We start from the raw sequence: 20,063 nt of genomic DNA on the forward strand, positions 1-20,063 counted from the left end.
GTATTTTAATAGTGGTAGGGGAAAAAAATCGGAAAATTGCAGGGCGACGTAATCAAAATTATTTGTGGCGTGTCCGGAGGGGGAGGGCGGGGGGAGCTGGGGACTCGTCGGGACCCCATCACGAGTGCAGGCCAAAATCTGATGATGAACTTAAAACGGAAGCAAACAAGGGGGTAATGATTTAGGTAAGATACAGAACAGAGATGATCTAAGATCCTGAGGCCTTTATTTATTCTAATTTTAAATGACTGATGGAAACGAGGCCACAAAGCAAGAGGGAGAAACGGACGGGCTGTTTTAAGAGAAGCAGTTTTGGCCTACGTCGCGCGGTTTTGGGATCCGAGACAAACTTCGAAAAGTCGGGGTGGGGTGGTTTTGTGAGCGTCGGGATCCGGGGGACCAAGAGATCGCCTGCGTGTGGTAGGACTAGGAGCCCCGAAACTGCTGGTTTTTTGCACCCCAGAGTTGGATCGTCATGGTCGTGACCAGAGATATCCATAACTCTGCCAATGATGTTCTGTCTGCGTTCTAGGGCAAAAATAAAAGCGGTTTTAGACTTTAGGCTCACCGCTGTGGCCTACCTTTTTTTTTCTTTGGCCTTCTTTGCAGGCTTTCTCCCGTGCACACACCACTGAATGACCTTTTTTTTTTTTTTTGGCCTGCTTCATACTTACCCCCCCTTTTTTTAATATCAAACCTTAGCTTTCCCCTTAAAGTTTCAATCCACCAATATCTACCCTCTCTCCTTGATTGAGTTTCAAGCTCTCTCTCACCGTCCTTCAGCTTAATTTCAATCAATCATCTCTCCTTCTTCAATGACTTTTAACACCGAATCCCCTTTTAGCTTTCCTTTTGGACTAAAGCCCATTCACCACTTCTCTCATCATTCCCCCTCCTGCCATCTCTCTTCAAGAATAACAACATTAAGACCACTGATACCTAGCATCTGCAACTATTCCTAAAACTTCCCGGGACCAGGACCCGGAGATCTTAAGCCGGCCATAACCCCAATTATATCTAATTCTCGTTAGCCTTAAGTTGTTCTTAACCGTCGCTTATACCAGAGCTCACTCTTTTGCTAGCTTCAAAGTGATCATAGGCTTGCTTTGTAGAGCTTATAAGTTATGCAATTCTAGCTGTCCGTCTTCCAATCCTTTGCTGGCTTTGGCCTTGTGTGGTTCACAGCATGATTACTTGCTGTAGCTCCTAGCCCTTGCCATTGATGTCAACGAGAGGCTACTGTAGAAGCGTTAGCAGTTGGCTTACCCTTACAGCGCTCTTAGTAGCTAAATTTCGGCTTCCATGCCCAATTAGCTCAAAGATCTAGTCTCATACCTTATACCATCCATAGATCATTTCTTTCTTCTGTTTATCAGCTTTGTCTCCATTTCCCCTTACTTTTTACTTGCAAATGAAGCTGCTCAAATCCTAGTAACTTTGACCATATTTGCCATTCATGGTCCGTGTGTGTATAGATTCCTAGTCGCTGTTGTTCAGGGGCATCTCTGCAGCAAGGAAGGCCCTAGCTCTTTGGTAAGGGTGATCGACATGGTGAGGGATATTGCGTCTTCAAGCGAGGGACCTGTCGCAGGGCCGGATTTATCACTGCAGATATGTTTACCATTTTTAAGGGGCAATTCATCTTCAAAGGAGAGCAAGAATATTGAGCAAGATCTAGGGTTTGAGCTATGGAAGAGGAGCCGATACAACAGTTCCAACAGCTCGCACAGTGAAAGCTCCAGCAACTCCAGTGATGTAACGGCAGACATTATGAAGAGGAGGCAAGCTGCGCCTGCAGGGGCAGAGAACATACAGTTAAATATGGCTGCTGCTGGCGCAGACCTGTGCTTAGCCCACCCTTATAATGTCCATGGAGAAAGGCCGAATGAAACCTCCCAAGCCCTCCCCATTCTAGCTGATTTGTCTAATGTCTCCATCAAATCCAAATTAACCCCCCCTATTTACCCTCCAACTCCTCCTAACCAGCCTCTTAATCACCCTTCAACGTCTCTCAATCACCCATCCTCCTTCATTAATCGACTATCGCCCTCTCTTAATCATCAACTAACCTCTCTTAATCATTCTTCGACCTTGCATGCAGCACTTGATGAGCTTCATAGGAAAGCCAAGGCAAGCCACAGTAATAGTAACAGTATTATGTTGCTCCCGCTGGATACCCCAAAACCACGAGAGAATGTTCCTTCCCTAATTGAGCAAAGCAAGTCGAAGATGATGATGTCTCAGCCATTGTGTACTTCCATGCTGTCATCTACGCCTGTGCTTTCCAACTTTTACAAGAAAAACGCAGAACCTTTGAAGCAGACGTTGGCAGATACTGCAAGGCTATTTAGCGCAGGAGGTGGTTCGTGTAGTTCATCAGTTCTCCCAGATCAACTGAGGCTTGCAACCCCCATTACAATGGATTCAGACACTAGGCAAGGGTCGATTAGGGCCGATAAATGCTCAAAAGAACATCAAGATACATTATCAGACAGTTTAATTAGAGCAAAGCTACGAACACACGGCAAGCTGCCCACCAAGAGAAGCATGAGAGCACCGCGCATGCGATGGACTAGCAATCTACATGCACACTTTGTTCATGCTGTGGAAGCCCTCGGAGGCCATGAAAGTACACACCTAACCCATTAATCCGATAATTTTAGCCTTCAGATACCTTTTAAACGTGTTTGTTCTATATGTACCTATATTTCACATGAAATAATACCTAGATTTAAGCATCTTAACACTTCACCATTATCTTAACACTTCACCATTGTATATATATACATGTATGTATGTATGTATGAGTGATTGAGCTTGGAGCAAATGTTAACCATTACAACTCCTGCTTTCAGCTTAACATGGGCTTATGTGTAACATAATTAGCGCTAATGAAGTACTTAATACGGAGAACGGAGTACGTTTTTCTCTTGATCATTCTCTAATTATGCTTTTATGGTCAATAACAGGAGCAACGCCCAAATCAGTCCTGGAGCTGATGAATGTGAAGGACCTTACCCTCGCCCACGTCAAAAGTCATTTGCAGGTAATTATACTTTATCAGCAAGTTATTTGCACTTTCCAGGCGATTAACTCTCTAAAAGCAATGTGCCATCCACTTTGCAGCTTGTGTAGGTGTGTGTATTTACGTACTAGTATGCAACAATATTAATGCGCGGTTACTTAAGTCCAAACAAGCCATTCAACATGTAGCGCTACATTTTAAACATGTTGCACAGCTCTCAAGATTCTACCATATCCCCCACCCCGAGCCTCATTAATAGCTGTAGCCTGTCATTATTCACAGAAAACCTGCAAGCTATCTATATACAAAAGACCTGCAAAATTTACATTTCCGGCTGTAAATCACAACTAAAAAAAAAAAACTCAACAAAATTTTATGCATTCTAGTTACAGTTTAGCTGGAAAAACTGTACATTTTCAAAGGAAAAATTTAAAATTTGGAAATGATACGTTGGTTGATATGTTGAGAGAAATATTTGCTTTTGAGCCTGTGCAGTGGAAATGGATGATGGGTTCTCGTTTAAGAACTCTCTTGGCTTTCTTATTATCAAAAGGGTATACGCTACTTAGTACAATATTCTCGTTTAAGGACTCTCTTGGCTTTCATATTATTAAAAGGGCTATACGCTACTTAGTACAATACCGAAAGTAAATGAATTTCCTTGCCGTGGTCGAAATATTTTATATCCGTGGTCCACATTGGTGCGCATGCATTTGAGTTACTAAGTTGAGTAATTACACAGGTTACACAGAAATGTCATTAATATTATCTTGCAGACTCCCGAGTGCCGCCAATGCTAGGCTATACAATGCCATTAGTACATTAAGTAGAGCCTGACTTCACTATCTAGCAGGCTACATTATCCTACTTTTAAGGAATTAGGGATAACTGGTCACACCGGCGTGCTTACATACATTTATTTATACATAAGTTCAAATCCTCTAATGGTATTTTCTACTTCTTACGCAGATGTATAGGACAGTGAAAACAACGGACAAGTCTGCCATTGGAGGTAAATTAGCCTCAGATATAAGCATTCCCTCATGAAGTACATCTACTAACAACAAGTGGAAGTTTAACCTCATTTTGAATTTCATGTAGGTTTGCCCGAGGTATTTGGCTCTCCGTTTCTACGGCCCTCTCATGATTTTGTAGCTCACAGAGGGAACTTTAGCGAAGCCAACTTGCACATGCATAAGAACTCTGGAGACCTAGCTCTCAATGTGGGTGACACTCGAGCCATGCTCGGCCTTCCCAGCAAGACTTCACGTGTTAACGACTACTTCGCCGGGTTGTGGAACACCTCAACAAGGTACGAGATAATACTCCACTGAAAGCCCTCGTTGTGCAGAAGCTTTTTGGTAATCACGTGCATGTTTGCATTAATGCGAAGGATTCTGAGAGTGCATTAGTTGCTTTGAGATGCAGCTTGACGTTAAAAGATAGGCATGACCAACACAATTAGGAATCAGCTGATAATGCATTGCACGATGATATTTGATGTGAATAGTGTGTGCGTGTGTGTGAGAAAGACAGAGACAGGGGGCGAGAGGGGGTGTGTGTGTGTAGCATAGTAAGAAGAAAAACATAATTAGAAGAGAGAGGGTGTGTGCGCGCGCGCGCGCGTGTGTGAGCGAGGGGGAGAAAGAGTAGCACATTAAGAAGAAAAACATATTTGGAGAGAGGGAGAATGTGTAGCATATTACGAAGAAAAACTTAAAAATTTGTAGAAAAACTGCCAAACGAGGTCATGGAGGTGTGTGACGATACAGTGAGACTTAGGATGAAATTTTAAAACTTAAGGAGAGGAGATCAGTAAATATAGTAAATGGAAACTACAATTCTCTCTCTCTATATTTGGTCTCTTGGGATTATTCCTATGACGTTAAAAGGGCTTCTTCTTCTTCTTCTTCTTCTTCTTCTCTCTCTATATGTAATGGTGTTAAATAAACTTTTTTTTAAAAAAAGCCCCTTTATGAGGGGCTGTAGTCGAGCTAAAGCTATATAGCTCACACACACAACCAGAGAGTTACACGGATCCAACCCATAGGCTCTCGGTTACGGTCGTCGGTGGGTTGTGTCGGTTACGGTGGGTTGTGATGAGTTGAGCCACTTGGGCAAGTGCTCTGTTGACATGTTTTAAACATTTTCGATTAAGAAATGGTTGTTTCTAGGTAGTAATATAAGAAAGTGAAAGGCACAAGGAAGGGGAAGGGCTTCATGAGTTCCACCTATTGACTTGATTTACAAGTTGGTCAAAACAATATAGATGTAAGATAGCATGTGAGCTTAACAAAAGGCCAGGTCCTTATTTTCCAAGACTTAAAAACCTTGCATAAAGATTGTAAATTTTTTTTGATTCTATTTATTAAAAATAGTTTGGTTTAAAAAAAGTATTGATCCTATATGGAAATTCACCAAAGATGGTGCCTTCAAAATGCCAAAATTTAATAAAAGGGTATTTTACTTGAACACCTTCTTAAGTCTTCAATAATTCTAGATCTCCATTTGAGGTCAAGTATGTTTGCCAATTTATGGAGACTTTTCTTGCTTTGCTAAAATAGGTTTGATTAGTTTCATGATGTGATGTATATGCAACCTTATACTTTCTAATCATAATGACTTCATATGGGAGGTGGATTATGTCTTTCACGTCCCAATGTGCATGGATAAGGACACACACACGCGTGCGCGCGCACACACACACACATCGTTTGTAATATGAATGGTTGTATAAGGGCTTAACATGTTTCATAGATGTAGTTTAGTGTGCTTTAACAACAAGAGAGACTCATTTTTTACCTTTTATATTTGCAATCATCAAGAAAGTAACAAGATTTGTTGTGAAAAAAATGAGAGAGATTTGCATTTTGGAAACTTTATCTTGTCTTCCAAGTCATACCTTGGATTTTGTAAGATAGAATAATAGGTTAAGGGAGAGGGGTTTTTTTCTCATGGAGTCATAGAAAGTATACCATATATGTAGGGATTGTGAAATAAAAAAGAGGGAAAATGTTTGAACATGAGTAATCTCATTGTCCTCAAAAAAATTTAAAAAAGGGCCCGAAGTCTAGCCTATGGGTCTAGGGAATTTCACCCTACTACTACACATGCACACACCTATGTACCACAAGGTGGTATTTAGAGAAGGGCTATCTTCAAATCTCAAAATTAATATAGAAAAACAGGGAAAACTATTTAAATACGAGAAATTTCATCATCCTTAAATTTAGGGAAGGCTACCTTAAAATCTCCAAATGAGTAGGAAAAGAGGTTTCTTTTTTTGGCCCTTGGATGCACTTGCATGAAATGAACACCTTAGGTCTTAGCTATCATTGTGTATTCGTAGGTCTTGCGTGAGGGTATCTATACATACACACACCTCCTTTAGGCTTGGGCAATTTTAAATCCCATTTTAAGGCTAGTAGGTTTGCGACTTTATGGAGACTTTTTGATCTCCCAACAATATCTTTGGACAACTTTATAATGTGAAATATTATGTCTTTTAATGATTATATAGCCTAGCTTGGTTGATCATAATGGCTTGTTATGGAAGGTAATTTTAGCTCTTAAATCTCTCAAGTGCGCGTGCGCACACACACACACATGCATGTGCATAGATCTATAGTAGTCATGGGAAACTCCCCAAAGTCCACGTTTTTGGGCCATTCTAGGTGTCTAAAGATCCAAAATACCTTAGAAAAAGTCACGTTTCAACCATTTCTCCTCTGTCGTTTAGATCGACACTTATCAAAGTCCCAGTTTCAAGAGGCGATAATATGTGACGTTTTGTTCTTTCTTCTCAACTATCTCCTTTTCCGTAGTTTCTACTTACATGCTCTCCTATGTTCTTCTATCTCCATGTTATTTTGCTCTCTCTCTTCTTCTTTCTCCTCCCTCTTATTTTGCAATCCTTTTGCTAATGTGTCATGTTTTCCCATTTCAACCCCCTCAAAATTGCCATTTTCATTCTTATTTCCATTTACATTGCCCTGTTTTTCCCATATGATGTAAACACGAACACACACACATACACATGCACAAAGAGAGAGAGAGAGAGAGAGAGAGAGAGAGAGAGAGAGAGAGAGAGAGAGAGAGAGAGAGAGAGAGGAGATTAGACACTGATTAATTTCATTTTACAAGATGGTCAAATTATTGTAGAGCTTGATCGGAACTTCACTTAAGAGTATAACATAGCATGTGATTTCAAAACAATCAGCTTTGTTTATCCATGACTTACGTAAAAAACTATATACATAAGATCTTCTTATTAGATTAAAAAAAAATTTATCCTAACAAGTGTACTTATAGTATATGCAAATTTATTTAAGTGTCTTTAAGGTGCCCAATTTCAAGAATAAGGGATATTACTCTTAAAAACACACATAACAAATTTATTTAAGTGTCTTTAAGGTGCCCAATTTATTTAAGTGTCTTTAAGGTGCCCAATTTCAAGAATAAGGGATATTACTCTTAAAAACACACATAACAAATGTGGGTTTCATAAAGTCTTCCTCTTAAGTATATTGCATAAGCAAGAATGGCTCTTGCCTTGCTACACATATGAGAATAGTGCCTTGCTACACATATGAGAATAGTGCCATGCAACATAAGTAATCATGCTATGAAGTAGAGGAGGATGTGATAGTAATAAGAAATATTGGGTCAAACAAGCATAGGATGAATTGGAGAGAATCATAAGGATAATTGTGTATAGGTTATCATCAAATTGCTTTCATAATTTGGAACATTTATCTCTTTTAATGATTATGTAACCTAGCTTGGTTGAATGTAATGGCTTGATATGGAAGTTGATTTTTAGCTCTTAAAGCTCTCAACGTAGAGATATCGACATGCACACACATGCATGCATGCATGTACACACACAAACAAACAGAGAGAGAGAGAGAGAGAGAGAGAGAGAGAGAGAGAGAGATTATCGCCTTGTAAAACCCTAATGAGTGTATAAAAGATCAAAAGTAGTACAAGGATTCCACATAATAGTGATCCATAGAAAAGAGTAAAAGAGACTTAACAAATGATAAACTAGGTGTATGTTTGTTTATCATATCGTTATCATCTACATCATCATAGTGAGTATTATAGTAGGCATGTGAATACATGTGTAAATACATCTCCATATAAGTATAAAGGAGATCTCATGTGTGTGAGGTGTCATCATCCTCATACATCAAGAATATCTAGCATAGGAGGGGGGTCTCTGACTATCAAGGTATCTGCTATGTCCATTAGGCATGATGGCATGTGACACATGTTTGTGTATGTACCCAAATTCTAGATGAATACATACATTGTGATCCTTAGGAAGTGATCTCTATAGAACTGGGTCTTTGTGGGTATGTTGAAGGACATGAGCCATGTAGTGTGGGTGTGTAAGTTAAGGAGATCAAATTGAATGATCAAGTTGGTATCATGATGTGGGTGAGGCAGAGGGACGGGGCATTTAGACTATAGTGGGAGAGGTATTAAGAGATCCATATAGAGCCCTTGTTGTGTGAGAAAGCAGTAGGGGACTCTAGCATACCATACTCGAGCATGGCCCTGCTTTGCTAATTGTGAGATTCTAATATGAATCCATGGGCATAGTTAGAAGAACTTTAATGTTTCATAGGTGTAGTCTTGTGAATCATAAAAAGGGATATTATATATTTTTTCAAACATAAGAATATTAGAAGAAAATAGCAATATATGGTTCTAAAATCAAGAGATATCCATTTAAAAAAATAGCAAGATATGTTGCTAAAAGAAAGAGTGATCCATTTTTGGAATTTTTGTGTTTATTGTCCTTAGTAGAGGGTAACACTTGAAATTGTTTAAGATAACACGAAACATATACAAATCTTTTTTTGTTGTAGAAAATACATAAATGTGAGTTTTTTTAATTTAAAAAGAGGAAAATGTAATTTAGAAGGGGAAATTTTTAAATCTTTAAATTATATATAAGAAGTGTGTGAAAGTCTAAAAATCCATTAAGTAAGTGTCCCTTGGATACACATGCATAAAGTGAACTTCTAAAGTCCTAGTAGTGTTAGTTGTATGTCCTTTTCATTTCATCCAGACCACATGACTTACACAACTAGTACCACTATTATGCATGCAATGCCCATACCATTTTGAATGCCTACAATTTTCCATGGGGAATATAAGTGGCTTTAAATTAGCTAGAATGGATCCCTTCAATAGTTCCAATTACAGAAATGTGCATATGCCCAGGTTAAATATATCATACAATAAAAATGTCATGCTTGAACCAAATTATCAAAAAGGGAAAAAAATCCCTTATTACAAAATTGTGTGGTGAATATCACAAAAATATGACTACGTGATATATATAGAGAGATATATATATATATATATGTATACATACACACACATATATATATATCTCTGTGTGTGTGTGTGTGTGTGTGTGTATACATATATGTGTGTGTGTGTGTGTATACATATATGTGTGTGTACACATATATGTATATAGTACACACACACACACACACACACACACACACACACAGAGTGATTTATAGTTCATACGAGTTCTATATAGATACGAAGATTTATTTTTTATTTATACATGTATACACACACACACCCTTCCCCTCCCCCTCCCCCACAGCCACACCAACACACACACACACACACACACACACACACACACACTTATATATACATATATGTATATATGTCACACACACACACACACACACACACACACACACACACACATATTTATATATACATATATGTATGTGTGTGTGTGTGTGTGTGTGTGTGTGTGTGTGTGTGTGTGTGTCTATTCATGCATAGTTTCGGTAAATGGGTGGATGGAAGGGAAGCGGATCACTATATGAAAACATTTATGAGACGTGCCTATAAGATGTATTTTAGAAATCCCTTATAACTTATTATATGAAAATCGTGTATAAGACATGCATATAAGATGTATTTTCCCTTTATAGAAATGTTGAGATTTGAAATACACGTGTTATGTAAATTTGGAGGTAATTAAACTATGGCTTTTTGGACCTAAGTTAAGATTTTTTCACTTTTGTGTTTAAAATTAGGTCTCCTTTTTTGTAAGTAAATGTTTTTACAACTCTAAAAAACTAAACACAATTTTTGTAGAACTCACTACATATTCACTCTTGTGATTGAGAAAATAAATTTGTAAGTAAATGTTTCTACAAGTGTAGAAAATTACTAAAAACATTTTTTTTTGTAGAAATCACTACATATTCCAAAGGAAGCCTCCCCCTAATACACACACACAAACCTTCCAAGGGGCTTAGTTACACGTGTATGTGTACACATTCAAGCATTAGTTGACTATAACGTTGATGGTTAAGACTTGGTGTCAAGTTCCCAAGGGCAAAGAACTAATTAGTGTTATGATATATTTACATTATTATGCTTTCTCTCATAACATTACAAGGTAACAATATTACAAGCTATTCATAAAACACTACGTATAAGATTTTATCCTTTGGGAAGAGTATTTTCTTTAAATTTAGTTAACTTTATTTAACAATATATATAAACAATTGATGATTATTATTCATAGCACATGTCTAGGTTGGGGAGTAATTTCTACTTCATAAGGCCGCAAGATCCCTCATCATCTATCATGATTGAGGCTACATGCCCATGGCTGTAAGTTTGGTTCCTGCTAGACAATTCACCATACTCTTTTTAGATATTTGAGTTTCTTTCTATTCTTGGAAAAAATCCTTTCTTGTAATATCTCCCAGATTACTATGAGATCTCTTGAATCTGAACACTCTATGCTTATCTCATCTTGACATTTGAGGTCTTTCTTAGGAAAGCTATACATATATTGAGGTTATTCATCCAAGGTAGACAAAGTAATAGTAATTTGAAGTGTTATCTTCAAAATAAGGATGTTTTACTAAGCTAGGGAAAAATGTGGACGGAGAATTTTACAAGGTTAAGAGAACATAAGGATTCTCTTCAAAAGGGCCTATTCTTTTCTTGCAAAGGGATGATGTTTGCTTCTGAGAGAGATATTGGGCAAATGCTGGAGGAGGATAAAAGTAATTTCCCTTATGCTTTGCACAGGTCTACCTTCTTGTGATGTATGTGTCTCATCACAATGAACTCTGAAAAGCTAAGGATTTTTGTGATAGACCTAAAGCTTTAAAACTGAAAAAAAAACCCTAGAACACAAAAAACCTAACCCTAACTGATAGGTGTACTCCGGCAGATCATAGGTGTGCATCGTGTGTACACGATGCACATAGTGTAGCTCTGTTTAATTCGGGCCCACGACCTTCATTTCGCTACGTCACGCTCTACCGTTTCCTCTGGGCAATTCAAAAAATAATAGTGGTACAGTAGCTGATCAGATAGTCAAGTTTCAAGTCTGAGGCAATACACATACTTAGGATTTTAAGGTGGTGTTGTACGTAGCACGAATTCAGACCAACCTGAGGCGTATTACTGTTGCAGATTGCCATGGTCTTTACGGGAACCGCAAGCTCAACCTCAGATTTTGAAGGCAGACACCAGTTTTCGACAGCCGTCGTTTGTGCTCCAGCAGCATCATCATTATCATAATCAATCTCAGGTACTGGCAAGCTCCTCGGAAAGACTAAGTTTTGAAAGCATTTGTCAAGTAACACCTTCTGCGAAACCATGCAAACGCTAACATGGGATTTCTTGGATATAGGTGATGAAGCTGCGTGCTCAGGACTGTCAACTACCGATGGCTTACATTGCTCGAGAAAACGGGGAGGGTGGTATCGGTCACAGTTTGGTTAGTGTATCAACGATGCCCCAGCTCATCTCCTCGCAGAGGATCACAGGCCAACCGGCTGTCAAAGCGCCAAACCTAGAGCTCACTCTTGGCAGACTCAACTCCCAATGTAATTCTGCAGGGCAAGGAGATGGTCCGAAGGAGCTTTCCTTGCTTAAATGCTGATCTTATCTACAGGCTATACTCCTTAGATCACAGGTGAGCTTGCTCCGACTTATTTCCCGGACATGCAGAGATCAATCACACGGTCAGAAAAGCTATCCACTCTAACCTCTTCCACTCTAAGCTCGTCCGATCCGTTGTATGTCCACCTGCATATGTAAAGAGCCTAAGTTGTATGGACTTTCATGAACACTAAGCGGAGAAGGCCATCAAAGGTTTCTCAAGTTGTATGCTTTTACGACCTTCTCACTTTTGACTTGCATTATTAAGGTGGTATGCATGCACCCTGTATAACAAAGGGAGATTTTCAAGGATGAAAGTTAGCCCCTGAACCCTTGGCATTTGTACTCATTGTAACAGAGACTAGTTGTAGACAGTTTCTCGATATTAAACAGTACCCGTGCTGCAAGTGCTTGCCTCTACATGGTTTAAGTGTCAATATTGTCTTCATTATGTCCGAACCATATTCTGTTGCAAGTCCCTGCCTTTGTTTTATATGGTTTAAGTGCCACATGCTCAATCCTTGCATATCATAATCGGAACAGTATCGTTTGTGATGATGATGAAGTACATTTGCATTATTTTAAAAAGTATAACATGCACCACATGCAGGTGATATGAAGCATGCATATGTGCGTGCTACCTTTATCTCTTTGTCGTGAAAGCATAGCGAAACCCTAGCCCATAGTTCAGTATGAAAGGGAAGCCAGGTCCGTTACCACTGTCAACTTGCTTCCAATTCTGAAATCGACAATTTAGGGATTATGGCAAGTCCCCCATGGTTTGACTTAAGAAGGAAAAAAAACAACTTTTTTGCAAGCTCTTTGTGCTACTGATTTAAGGCCTACCGCCTCACCTAAAGGTTAAAATCCTCAAGCATGTAAAATTTAACATATAGTATGGTACGGTTTAAGGTGCTTTCTGGACATGGAACGCCTAGCATATGTTACCATGTCTACAACTCCATTTTTGCATGCTTTTGTAAGGGTGCATGTGGATCCCATGTAGTGTAAGGATAGGATACGAGGAGGAAGCCATTGCTATTAGTAGCGCATGTTGTAGAAGAGACGATACAGATAAGATTGCCAAGAAGTATTAAGTTGATAGTATGTATTGTATTGATGATGTATATACTAGATGTTACAAAGGGTCTCCAAAGGGTGCACCTCCCAAAAATAGATGGAGAGAGGTAGGTAGTAGTTACAATGAGCAAGTGTCCAATGGCAAATTGGTCAAGTGCATGGATGTGCAAGAGTGCATGTGTATGTCACAATTGTTGGAATCTTCTTTTTTTTGTGGGGAAGGCACAACTTAACCATAGCAACTCCAAATTTGTTGGAGGTGGTAGAATTAGAATCTATTTTTCAAGGGCTTTCTGATGGTATGTCACATGTGACATAAGATACATAAGGTTCATCACATCCCCATTTTTCTTAGAAAAGTGATGGCATGGCTCTCTTTAGAGGGTCCCTTTTGAGTCCAAAAGTTCTCTCAAGAGATTTTGAGGTAGTTAGGAATGTTTTCCCCATATATGAGGAGGGCACAACAAAGAGGTCATGAAGAGAGTAGCTGCAATGTGTTGAGTTTTTGATGATAGACTATCAGACTCATGAAGACCCACATAAGGAAGCACACAGGGGAATCATCTATAATGTCAGGGCAAGGCACAAAGCCGATCAAAGGAAGAGATGTGGATTGACTTAGAGTCGCAAATGAAGGAGAAGGAGCATGTGTAGCCCCCATGTAAGAGGCCTTTAGCGAATGAATAGGGGCTACAAGTTTGTCTAAGTCAAGTTCGAGTTGTCAAGAGACAAGTGCTACATTGGTGGATGTAGCTATGAGTGCCCCATGAAGAGTGTTTACAAGTGCATAAAGAGAAATAGTCAATTGCAAATCAACGTGAATAGCCTCAAGGGCAGAGGTGGGCTCTATATATTGTGATCTCGACTAAATCTGCTGCACAAATCATGTTGGGTGCCTCTAGGAAGAGGGCTTCTTCGTATGAGAGTGTAGTGATACATGCACTTGGTCTCCATAGCCAGGATTGGTGGTGGTGTACTACAACATTAGGGGGGCATAGTGACACTGTCGTGAATGACATAGTTATGGGTGTTGCTATGTGACACCCCTAACAACAAGCTTGGAAGAGACATAAAAACCCCCAAGTCCATAAACCTACTTGCTTGCAAGTCATGTAATCTTGCAAGCTTGCAATTTTGGAAGTTCGCAAGTCTACATGCAAGTGAGTTCGCAAGACTACTTGCTTGCAAGCTAGCATGCTTGCAAGTTTACAATTTTTCTTACCTGGCTTTTCGGTTGCTTGTAAGCCAAAAATCCCACAATTTGAAAAGAATGGTTGTCCAACAAGCTTGCAAGCAATAAACTCATCAAGTTTGCAAGCCCACAAGCCAATAAGTGTGAAATCCCATATACCCAAAAGTAAGTAAGCTCGAAAGTGAGTAACTCTCTAAGATTACCTTTCAATAAGTGTGAAAGACCATATACCCAACTTGTAGATGGCCTCATGCACTTTGCTTTCTCCACATCCACTAACGCATATGGGAAGGATAAACTATGTTGAAAGGCACATACAACAATGGAAACCATAAAACCATAGCAAAATTAATGCAGCCATAGATGTAATGAGCAAAAGACTCCAACATACCTATAACACTTCGTGCTAATCATGGGTCTTTGGCTTGTACAATTGAGGAGACCCTCACTTCTTTGTCTTTTGCGAAGGCCTCCTTCAAGAAATGCATGATGCCCATGGTGTGTAGAAAGAGGCAATTTGGTTTCTCACCCTCTTCTCCTCTCCCTTGGTAAGTCAGATTCCCATTTGCACTTGCCATTGGCCATGTGTCAGGGAGTTGATCAAGCAATCTCATGTCTTCTCGCATGCCAAGTGTATCCCGTGCACCAATAAAGTGATCCCAAATGCTGGAGGCAACATTCTTAAAGATTACATTAGCTCTAAGAGGTGATGGATCTTTAGTTATCTTCTCGCACCCCAAGCGATCTCATAACTGCTCACATCCCAAGTGGTATCTTGTGCACCAATCAAGTGATCCCAAATGTTGGAGGAAACATTCTTAAAGATGTCCATTGGATCCAAGAGGTGATGGATCTTTAGTTGTAGCCAAGAGGGGAGGCGAAAGAAGCTGGAGTACCTACTCTTCCTTAATGGTTGCTAGGTATCCACTCCATTCCAATATATTGCCAATCAACCATGGTCATAGGATGCGGTGGAACACCTTTCCAAGAAGGAAAAAAACTTGCATGGGAACAAGGGAGAAAGCATTGATGGGAAGGAAAAAAACTTGCATGGGAACAAGGGAGAAAGCATTGATGGTTCTCATAAATAACATTCTTGAGATGATCCGATCTTGATATCATGAGTGATGGCCCACATGCTAGGCAAGGATGATTTCTAGAAGTGCGTAAACCTAGGGCATACATCATATAGCCTACCGAGAGTCAATTTATAGTAGAGTGAAAGACAATAAGAGATACAAGGATGTGCCAATAAGAGCCTACTGAAAACCTCTCCTAAACCTGAGAAGTCGTGCATGGCCCATAATAAAATGCCTTTCACCTTGGAATCACAATGGCTTATTGGACAAGAGACATCATGCACATGGATCCCACACCATAGAACCTGGAGCTCCTAAAACAAGGGCTCAAGGTAGATTTCCATGTTTTTTATCAAGTGGCCCCTCTTAATGGCCTTCCATGGTAGTATATTGTAGTTTACTACCACCACTAGCTGGGTGCTCCATGCGGTTGACCTCACACCAAAAGAATTCACCCCATTCGTACCAAGCCCAAGTCGTAAGTTACATGGCTCCAAAGATAACACGGGCCATGTCGTCTATGTAATGCCATGTAGATGAATCCACAAGTATCCTCATATTGTCATTGTTGGTGGTGGACCGGTGTGTAGCATGCCATGTCATGAGTTTTGTAATAGACTTGCTATGATACATTTGTAGGATGTGAGGTATAATGGAAAAATGCCGTAATACCGTTTTGGGGACCATCACCCCTTGTACATCACCTCTGTAGTAGTAGGTCCCTCCATATGGGGCAATGTGTACTAGCGTCACCGTGGGCTCCTCGAAATAGAACACAATCATTTGAGCATACATGTATGTGTTTCTAATCCATACCTAGCTTGGTTACAAAGGTCCTAGCTTGGCTCCTTGACGTTGGCATGTGATTCCCCTGAGGAAGAAGCTTTTGTACAAGCCTACACATGCATTTGGGAATGTGACATTTTCAAACGAGTGGTGTAACATGGTAACACATTGGAAGCTTGAAGGACACTTTTTGTGAGAGGCTCTCGACCCCCCCATTTCTCCAACCATACAAGGTTTGTAGGTTGAGTGTAGCTCCAAAGAGTCTCTAGGAATGGAATATGTGCATCCATCATACAGTGGGCTATGTGTGGCTTGCTTTAGAAAAGCTTCCTCCTCCTCCACCTCCCGTCTTGGACTGTCACATGTACGAGGCTCATGGTCCTCAAAGAGGTCATTAATCATATCTTCCATGTGGTGTTCCTGTAGGAATGGACTTGATGCGTAGCCCTCATTTGAGGCTCTCTTTTCACTTGTGGAGCAAGATGCACCCCAAGTTTTGGTGAAGCCTAGCGACTTGCCTGTTATGCCCACTGGCCATTCAGTGATGTGGCATGTAATCAATGGCTCTTTGACGAAATTCCTCCTTGTCCAAATCATCTCCATTGTTTGAAGATTCGGATTGCTATTGGGCCATTCCATTCTTCCCTTTCATCCATGTGTTGCTATGTGACTCATCGAGCATGACTTGTCTCTTGCACCTTGAACAAGGGCAAAAAATCCTCTTGTTCAACCATTCGGCCAAGCTCCACCTTGACAATGAACCCTACAAGCAGATGCATTTGGTTTACAAGATTGGTAAAAATACCAATTATGCACAAGCTCTGGAATTACATTCAAGCCGCACAAGATCTGGAGTTGCTCTTTGGAAATGTCCTAGGATTCCTCTTACATGTGTGGCCACAATAGTTGCCACCAGTTGCGGAGCCACATTTAGGGCCACAATCATAGCCACTTACACGGCCACATTACGCAGCCAGTTACGTGACCATAGGCACGGCCAATGTTGACTTAAAATAACAATTCCAATGGTGTGACATGAAAATTTCCCCATTTTCTCTCTTCTTTCTTCTTGCTGTAGGGCGCCTCCATCCCCTCCTCCTCAAGGTGCTCTCCTCCTTCTCAAGATTAGATCTTGAAGGTGCTCTTCACCTTCTCCTCATGAAGGTGCTCTCATGGATAAGGTTTCCGTTCTCCCTCTCCCTCCTTCTCTCCTTCTCCTGAAGGTGCTCTCATGGGTAAGGTTTCCACTCTCCCTCTCTCTCTCTCTTCTTCTCTACTTCACACACACATACACACAGCTACATGCACACCCCCTTCTCTTGATGGATCTGCACACCCCAATGATGTAAACATACATTGTATCAATAGCAATAGGAATAGGGATTACCTCCATAGCCTTGCCTTCATTCTTAAGGCTGTGTCTTGTCCTAAGTTGCATAAAATGTGTCTCTAGTCTTCTTAATGCATATGTAGTTTGGGTGCCACTAGCTTTGTATTTATACTTTACTATGTTGACTTAGGTTAAATGTTGGCAATTTAATGGTTCCAATATTGGGCTCTTCAAAAAGCATGCATCAATGGTATGCCCCTTATTACCTTCAATGCATGATGCGGGATGCATATGATTAAGTTTTTTTGCTGCCTTGTCTTCTTCTTTTTTATGTAGAAAGAATTATTGGATCATCTTGGACACACCCATCGAGGGCTTCCCTTCTCCCATGCGGGAAATCCAAAAAGGTACACTTCCACTACCCTATCTCCTATTTACATTCTTTAACATGCTTACGATAAGAATCAAGACCACGTGGCCCATTCTTACATATGCTCCCTCTCACTCACATATGCTTCATATAGATGTTGCAACAATATTTGAGAGCAATGGAAAGTTCATCACCCCCACCTCCGTATATGGAAATTAGATTTCACAGTTGCAATAGACATGGTGTTCTACCCCATTAGGTTCTAGTGGTGCTTGCATCCCGACCCCAAATAGCTATATGGGTTTCTTTACGATACGTAAATCTCCTCTCTTACACCTTTATACTTTACTATTTGCCTTGCTTTTTTTAGTTTTTCATGTCAATATATTCATTTTTCTTTGGCTCCATGCATTGCAGCAAGTGAGTGTTGGGATCATATTTTCCCAATAGGCCATAGTGCATCAAGTGAAACTTGAATAGTAGGGAGCATGACATTGGGTGTTAGCCGGGAAGGATACATGGAAAGATAGATTTATAAGTATACTCCACTACAAAACTCCTATATTTGATCTAAATTTTAAGGCTAAATTTCTCTTGTGCCTCTTATATGTAGGAGGAAATTGTGGGTAGTCGACCACGTAAAGTAGAGGTCAATCAACATAGGAACCATTATGATTTAGGTGCTTGGGATCATTTTCAGCTAGACATTGGGGTCATCACATTGGATCAATGGACTCAAGTAATAGGAGCCTTTGCCAACCAAGAGGTTAGTAACTAAACCATATCAGTGGAATTATATTTGCATTGATGTAGGGTATGTATTCATTTTTTATGCATGTATGTGTACGGAGACCAAGAGGATCTAGAAGATGAGGAAGAGAAATGCATAGACACTGAGAAGGATAGGCTAGCCTAGGCCCATCCGCTTTACATTTTCAACATGTATATTTTGTACATGCGGTGTGTGAAGATTTTTGAAAACCCCAAACTCAACTTGTACATGTGTACATGAGTGATGTTCCGTATTGTGGTAAAGTTATGGGAGCACTCATTGACTCAGTGTGGGCGTCATGGATGTGTGTTTATATGTGGCAATCAAACTTTAGGCTTTGATGGAAGTGTATGTGCAAGGAAAATGATGAGCCCACGGTGTGGGAGTACCAGGCTAATCCAGAGCGTGGTCTGCTTGAGCTGGTGTCAGTCATTCAGTTGCTCTGTACATGTGCATCTCTCAAAAAATAAAGTGGGTACTTGTAGATTGTATTCGAAAATGTGCAAGTGCATGGGGGCAATTAATTGTTTGGGGTGCCAATATAATATATGTATGAGGGGTGAAAATGTCCAAGATTAAAAGAGATTTGAGAAGGGTGATGTGGCTACGTGTGTGCATGGCAGGGGAGAGATGGCGCAAAGAGATTCGAGCAGGGAGGATGCCAATTTGTGCCAGGTGTGACGGGTTTTTTCCAGAACGAGGGTCGATTGCAAAAAAACAATGAAGGAGAGATAGAGAGCATGGACTGCAGAGAAGAGAGGAGGATAGAAGAAGGCAGCAACGACTGCAGGCGAGGAGACAGAGGAGGATGACGAGAAGTGGGAGGCGAGCCGACCGTGGCTGTCTCGAAGAAGAATAAGAAGAAGGGGAAGTACCCATGAAGGCTGAGGAAAAGAAGGAGAGAAGAGTTGATGAACAGAGAGGAGGAGCGTTGCAATGAAGGCGGCGCCTGTCTTTCCTGTGAATGGAAATGCTGTGAGCTGGGAACACAGAGGAGAGTTGTTTTTTTGGGTGTCACTTTGTATGCTACTGTAGCTGTAGAGGACAGAGGTGTGCTTCTTGTCTGTATTGCTGCCTCTGAGCGCAGAGTTTGTTGTGTTGTTGAGAGGCACAGTTGATAGCGAGCAGAGCTGGTTCTTTGAGGCTGGCGATGCCAGAGAGTTTTTTTGTGTGTTGTTTGTTTGGTTGACGCCGCTACTGTCAGTGTGTGTTAAGTGTTGCTGCCACTAGTGTGAGAGAGCCACAGAGAAAGAGAGAGAGAGAGAGAGAGAGAGAGAGAGAGAGAGTAGAGATTTCCTTGTTGACTCTCACTCCAGTCGTCGCAAGGGCGCGCAACAAAGCCTACCTCCTCAATACAGCCAGCCTATGAACTCTAGTTGTTTGGCACCTTCTGGGGCGGTCATCGTCTTCTCCAGTGCAATCACTGCTGATGGCAAGCGATGGTGTTTTTGGTCTTCAATCCAAAGATGTTGAA

At 40.5% G+C, this 20,063-nt stretch overlaps 1 protein-coding gene across 1 annotated transcript; it reads left to right on the top strand.

Annotated features, from left to right (window-relative positions):
• The first annotated feature begins 954 nt into the window (after nt 1-954).
• Nucleotides 955-12,387, top strand: LOC147629228 (uncharacterized). The gene is made up of 6 exons (XM_086812487.1): nt 955-2,629; nt 2,970-3,046; nt 3,995-4,037; nt 4,127-4,337; nt 11,510-11,627; nt 11,730-12,387. Exons 1-6 carry the CDS (start codon nt 1,549-1,551, stop codon nt 11,979-11,981), a joined length of 1,782 nt encoding a protein of 593 aa, XP_086668613.1. The 5' UTR covers nt 955-1,548; the 3' UTR covers nt 11,982-12,387.
• The last annotated feature ends 7,676 nt before the right edge of the window (nt 12,388-20,063 follow it).

The sequence above is a fragment of the Cibotium barometz genome, chromosome 18 (genome assembly GCF_041138505.1).
Source record: "Cibotium barometz isolate CiBa-2024 chromosome 18, ASM4113850v1, whole genome shotgun sequence".
Taxonomy (NCBI): Eukaryota; Viridiplantae; Streptophyta; class Polypodiopsida; order Cyatheales; family Cibotiaceae; genus Cibotium; species Cibotium barometz.